The sequence below is a fragment of the Metarhizium robertsii genome (assembly GCF_000187425.2).
Source record: "Metarhizium robertsii ARSEF 23 chromosome Unknown MAA_Scf_20, whole genome shotgun sequence".
Taxonomy (NCBI): Eukaryota; Fungi; Ascomycota; class Sordariomycetes; order Hypocreales; family Clavicipitaceae; genus Metarhizium; species Metarhizium robertsii.
In genome coordinates, this window is record NW_011942161.1 from 2,843 (window position 1) to 9,398 (window position 6,556).

A 6,556-nucleotide genomic window follows, 5' to 3' on the forward strand; every position below is an offset into this window, starting at 1 on the left:
AGTTATTTCTTTGCAGAAAACCGGTTCAAGAGGCTACACAAACACGCACGCAAACACACACACACAATTTATTACGCCCAGTGGAGACTCCTGCGACAGGGCAACTATGTATCAATCTGCATTACTTAAACATTTCCCAAGTTATGCTACGTGCTAAGCATATCACGAGATGGTTCGTCAGCAGAACATGTCTCACTGGGATGCCTTCTTGGGCGGACAGCGACAACATTTGGAAGGCAGCAAAATACCTGAAGTTAGGGGATGACACGGCATTCGACAAGGTGCTGGAAGCTGTCCTTGCAGAAAAATACTCAACGCATGGGAAATCGTAGTAAGCTGAGATACGGAAGACAAGGAGCCGGAACTTGATTCTACTGACGGGAGGGCTCTGATGAAACAAGGTAATAATGTACGAAATGTTTTAACACGATTGATAGTTGCCCTATTGGAGAAGTCTCCACAGGGCGTAATAAAATTTTGTGTGTGTGTGTGCGTGTGTGTGGTGGATGTAGAATGTAGGACCTCCTTCCGAATCAAAAGTGGCTGCAAAGTGGATTAGTTAGTGTCAAAACAACCATAAATATACTTCCTAAACCTCGTGTCAAACGGCCAAAGATGACCGGGCATTTCATTTGTGCTTTCTCATTAGTGTATAATCTCACACTTGTGCATGCACAGCCTTTCAAAACTTTCTATTCAACTCATCCTTCCATTTCTTATTTTACTCGTTTATATTAATACAAGGCAGGATGTTTTATAGTCTTGCAATACAGGTCCTCCCATTCACGACTTCCCGCAACTTGCCAGGCCAATCATGGGGCGATCCTCAGAAGACTGGCGCGGCAACAACCGTGCCATCTGCATGCGTCGCTAATATTCCTCAGGCGACCTGTGGTATATCCGACGCAGTATTAACTACTACTGTGCTTGCTTGGTAAGAATACTCTTACAAGGAGGGTTTTCCAACGCAATGACGGATCCGAATATTGTTCAAGGCCTGTGCAGCGATGATGCCTATAGTCTGACATGTATATCAACAAGTGCTTAGGTACTAATCAACGCTACACTATTAGTCCTATTCGAGGTATTTCTCCCAACGTGCAAGCCAGTCAGTCAACCTTCGGCAACCGCGATGTGGAACTATTCAAGTCACCTAGGTGTATGAATGAAGAACATCAGATTCCTGCACAATCTGTCAACATGAAGCCACATAAGAGGGACAATTACTATGGGCTGATCGACTTTCTTGAACAACGCGGGAATTTTGACCTACTCGCACGAAAATCAGTTGAAGAAAGACGCACATGTTTTGGGGAATATTTGGTGGCTAATGAACCTCTCGAGTTGTGTGAGTCACAAGCTTCGGAACCAAAGTCAGTAGAACGCGCCCTGCGCATTTTTATGGAAAGAGAGGACAATGGAGAGCTGGAGAGACAGTTTGCTGAAGAAGCAAGGCAAGTATTTTACGAAGGAAATACGTTTGTGGTGTGGTCGGGGATTTTGGAGCGCTTTCTAAGAGGAAGTTACGGGGATGAAACGAGTCGCATTCCGGTATGCGAGCTTGTGCGGACAATGACGATGAAATTCACTTCTTACGTGGAAATCTTTGAATTTCTCGAACAGGCTGTTCGGAAACGTCGCCGCTTTACCCGGAGTGTACCAGTGGAAGTCGACTACGATAGAGCACGCCATGGCACTAGTCCGGGAATGTTGCGAACGTTGCGTGTCGTCTTGAAGATCCTACAAATTATCCTTTACTATATCATTAAGCAGATGTTTCTGTCTTTTGTGCGAAGTTTGGTGTGGATTGGAAAGAGATTGACTGGCCGCTATACAGAGGCTGGCTAAGTGGGCTCACGAACGTACCGCAAGGCCCCAGGTGTGACGGTACAAGGGCACGAGCAAGGCCAAGTGCGACTTGGATAAAACGATTGTTCACAAGGAGAGTAAGAGCTTCCGAAGGAAGCTCTGACTCGAGCTATCTAAGTCCTAAAGTGGGGCCGTTCCCTTACACCAGGCGACTAGGGAATACGGCAGCAAGTGAAGGGTGACTGAAGAAGAAAGGACGGTAGCCCATACGATCTATACATATTCAAATCCGATGCTCTGTTACTGCATGTGCTTACTTCACTCACTATACATAGTCTTGCAGCTGCCACAAGTTCAACCCTCCTCCACTCTAAATCTATCTAGCCCAAGTATGCTGGGCGTCGTCACGGTGGAGCTTTTTGTGTTGCGATGAAAAGAGTAAAAGCGCAGGCCGACTGAGATCTTTCCAGCAGCTCTAATAATAGTCTATGTTCTACGCGACAATTTGGTGGTAAGCCCCAGAATTGGGAAAAACGTCTATCTTTTGCGCTGGGCTACGATGACTTATCTGCGGCATGCCGTATCTATACACCCGAATCGCTTAAATAGCGCACTGATGATAGACTACTTATAAGCCGGGAGGCTCGTAGTTGTGCTGAGTAGTAGAGATAGACTACAGACTGGTGTTCTTCCGTAAAAATGGCAAAGAAACCGACTTTCCTGGGCGTTTTACTGGCACTCGTGACGTTTACTCAAGCTCATATGGAAATGAGCTGGCCGCCTCCATTTCGCTCCAAGTTCAACCCGTACACCATCCGCGCCAACGTTGACTACAATATGATAAGTCCCCTCTTGGAAAACGGCACCAACTACCCGTGCAAATCATATCAGAACCTACTTGGCACTACTGAAGGGCAATCTGTCGTTACCTGGCAGCCAGGCCAAACATATAACCTCAGTCTCGTGGGTAGTGCCACACACCTTGGTGGGAGCTGTCAGGCATCGTTGTCGTTTGACAAGGGGAAGACGTGGCAAGTCATACGGTCGTACATAGGCAAATGCCCCTTGAAGCCCCACTGGGATTTCACCTTACCAAACGATACTCCACGACGTGATGCAATTTTTGCCTGGACATGGTTTAACAGGGTGGGGAATCGCGAAATGTACATGAACTGTGCGCCTGTTACCATCAGTGGAGGGGAGACAGCAGGCCGAGAAGAATCGACTCCCTTTAGATCGCGTCCCGATATGTTTGTAGCAAATGTCGGAAAGGGCTGCGCAACTGTTGCTGGTCGCGATGTTGAATTTCCATATCCTGGTCCCGGAGCTGCATATGACTCTGACAATACTTCCCCTCCCGCCGGGCACTGTAGCAGCGCTTGAGTGATGTTGGCTAAGTGTTTGACAAAATGATGAGCATTGGCCACGGCAAGCGTATCTAAAACTATATAGGGCACAATTGGGATATATTCACCGAGATATATTACTACTAAATAATAAAATATGGTGAATAGTGGCCACAATTTGCATTTTCCATTTGTAGGTAACTAACTGGGGCTTCCTATCCAGTGTGGCTTGTAATGAAGTGGAGGCAACAAAGAGGTCCTTCGTAGAGCACGCCAAGCATCATTGTAAATGTAAGGTGTAGAGCAGAATGTTTCAGATAGACATAATCTGGGAGCCAAGCTAGAGAGTCGTCCAGACCTAGCCCAAAGTCTGTTTGTGTCAAGCTGACTGCCTGCTACTGTGTGGCGTCCCTACCATTTTGCCAAATCCATTCCGGCGAGTGGTCGAGCATGAAGTTGAATTTTCTGTTTCAAAAGAGGGATTTGCAATTCAGCCGAGAATTTGAATATTTGGTATCAACACTTAGTTACCAATACCTGCAAGCATTAGTTAGGAGGTGCAGGGTGGGCTTTTTGTCCAATGGGACAATATTATGGCCCAGCACGAATAACCATATACAAGGTAATAACCGCCGTAATACAGTACAAAAATGCCATAATTGCGGTTATCAGCCTAACTATACGTTTTTGCCTGTGGCGTAACAATACGGTGGACCGTAACAAACAACGTCACGGGCTGGTGGCATGCTCTCTTTTCTTACCGTACCGACGGGGCGTGTCCAAAAACTCGTATGGCTCACAGATTTTAACGCAACAAGTTCCAATGAGCAACGGAGATCATATATGAGCAAAATCCTGTTGAATTTAGACGACTTGCCATTTATTCAGTACTCAATGCTGCACATAGTTCAAAGCTACAACGGGCAACGTGGCTCAGTCGCTTAATAGCTTGAGCGCATACGGGAATGTATACATTATACACCACTTTACATACAGTCGTGGTTCATCCCTCATCCCCAGGATTGGGGAAGGGAAGGCATAGATGCAGCGCAATGTCTTTTCTGATGATTACAACCACTACACTACGTGGGAATACAGAACATTGGCTGTGGCTCGACCGATAAACCCAAACAGACCTCCATTGTATCTTGTTAGTTCGCACATCGCATTCGTCGTGCTTGACGTGTGGCCCCTTACAAAGCTGGGGAAATCATATCAAATTGTGCATTTGTAAACATCACAGTCCTCTATCTCCGTTGCAACGCGTTCTCCCGTTTTATCCAACTTGCCAACACCTCTGGTCCACTTGCCTGGGACTTCATCTCCTTTCACTGGACTGGGTCGAGACTTTTCAGGATGCCCAACCCCGTTATGCACCTCGGTGCATTGCTTTTGCTGCGGGTTGCAATCTGCGGCCGTGCGACTCATATCATCAGTGACAAGGGGGGGTTGCATTGACCCCCTGAAGGACAGTAGCTGTCGCAATAATGACACCCAATCTCACTGTATAGTAGGACCACATAAACGGTCTCCTCCTCAGTCGCCTTGCTGGTACCGCCGGCATAAGTCTAAGTAGGTATGGGAATGAAGTTCGATGGGTCCCTTCCAGTGTAATGGCTTTCGTTTCCTGCGATAACGCTAGGGTCATTGTGGTATCGACTTCCCATATAGCCCTGATGTTAAAGAACGACAATATATGGGACGAGAAACTGGCCGCTAGACTATCCGAATTAGACACATTATCGGGCGAAGTGAATGCTCTTGGCCTACCATGAAACTCACCGGCACTTAAAATAGAAGTACCTTACTTGCTGTAGGAACAATAAATTAATTATGAGATACATTCTTTCAAGGAGGAAATGTTCATACAAAGATCTACTTAGCTAGTTGTTCTCCAATAGTTTATTGTAAACCACGCACACAACCAATGATCAGAGGGACTACCGAGACCAGCTTCTGAGAGCAGACGGCGTTTATCTGAATTTGGACAAATGAAAAGTCGCAGTTTCTTTCCTTCTTAGTAGTTCAAAGTTCCTTCACACCAGCTTGCACGGCTTTCGAATGGCTCCAGTCATGGCTATCTTGAGCCAAACTCCACGCCATGACACCACCCAGCTTCCTTGCTGACACAATCTCCTTAAACTTTCGTGCAATAAGATCGGGTGTGTCCCAAGTCCAGTATATCTCGGTAGACGCGTCCCAGAACCACTGTCCACCCCTTGCAGAGTCCTGCTTGCCATTTTTCAAGGCATTGGCAAATGCGGCATTGCTATTGTAATTATCGATTTCAAAAGTAACCGCCCCAGACAGATGGGTATCAGAGCCGTCGGCCGATTCGAGGACCGCAGTAGGGCAGCCGGTCGGTTCAAGACACTGGGCTCCATGCTTGGTAGTGAAATACTTGGCGAAGAAGGCGAACCCGAGATTCATCTTGCTAGGAGACATGCCACGCTGGATATAGTTGTCGACGGTCTGTAAAGAGCCTTCCACTGATGTATGGTGGTTGGTCGCGTTGTCTCGGCGATTCATTAAATCGTAGGTCATAACCTAGGGGTGTCGGTTATTTGTATTATTGTTATACTACAACGTAGATTCGACTTACGTTTATGAAATCGACGGTCTTGTCGATTTTGGGAACTTGCTCAGCGGTGAATGCGATCATGTCGGCCTCTCTTCCTGGAACAGCTATGGAAAGCTCATGTCTGCCAATGGCGGCCTTGATCTCGGCAAGCAGGAGGGGGTATGTCTCGATTTCGGAAACCTTCTGCTCGTTGGGGATCTGCCCATAGTCTTGTCCATTGCCACCGGGGTACTCCCAGTCAACATCTGTGGTGTATATCAGCGTGCAAGTTCGAGTTTCCCCGCGTTTAAACATATATTTCCCCGTGTTTTACTATATGACCTTACCAACGCAGTCATATCCCAATCTGTCCACGGCTTCGGCAACATTCTTGGCATATCTCTTTCGACTTTCTTCATCTACCGCACCGGCGCTAAACCCAGACGTGTCGCCCCATCCCCCGATGGCCATGCACACTTTCGTACCCCGCTCAAACAACGCCCTGATTTGATCTAGGGGCATGAATGGTTGATATGAGCTATCCCAGTTGAAGGCCGTTGACGGAGCAAATGCGGTTATGACGTAATTTACGCCTGCAGTCACATCTTTCGGAGGCAGTGTGGTTTTGTGCCATCGGTAATGAGGATTCAGTGTAAGTTGAAGGACTACATAAGTCGGTGATAAGTTTAACTTACTGGTCGAAGTACACGACGTGTCTTGGAGCGGCAAAGGTGGCGGCGGTCGTAGCCAATACAACAAGAAAAGAGCAACGCATCATGCATAGAGGCAACCTGACATGTAAACAAAATTGAATTTCGCATCCATGCAAATATATACTCAC

At 47.0% G+C, this 6,556-nt stretch overlaps 3 protein-coding genes across 3 annotated transcripts; 2 read left to right on the plus strand and 1 right to left on the minus strand.

The window, feature by feature from the left end:
• Window positions 1-1,200: 1,200 nt before the first annotated feature.
• MAA_11763 (uncharacterized protein) lies at window positions 1,201-1,848 on the plus strand (the record flags this gene model as incomplete). Its single annotated transcript, XM_011412801.1, has 1 exon — window positions 1,201-1,848. The coding sequence occupies one exon, from the start codon at window positions 1,201-1,203 to the stop codon at window positions 1,846-1,848; it is 648 nt and encodes a 215-aa protein (XP_011411103.1).
• Window positions 1,849-2,508: 660 nt separating this feature from the next.
• MAA_10167 (uncharacterized protein) lies at window positions 2,509-3,192 on the plus strand (the record flags this gene model as incomplete). Its single annotated transcript, XM_007828165.1, has 1 exon — window positions 2,509-3,192. The coding sequence occupies one exon, from the start codon at window positions 2,509-2,511 to the stop codon at window positions 3,190-3,192; it is 684 nt and encodes a 227-aa protein (XP_007826356.1).
• Window positions 3,193-5,180: 1,988 nt separating this feature from the next.
• Window positions 5,181-6,237, minus strand: MAA_10168 (Glycoside hydrolase, subgroup, catalytic core; the record flags this gene model as incomplete). The annotated part of the gene is made up of 3 exons (XM_007828166.1): window positions 5,181-5,702; window positions 5,758-5,981; window positions 6,063-6,237. 3 exons carry the CDS (start codon window positions 6,235-6,237, stop codon window positions 5,181-5,183), a joined length of 921 nt encoding a protein of 306 aa, XP_007826357.1.
• Between the last annotated feature and the right edge of the window lie 319 nt (window positions 6,238-6,556).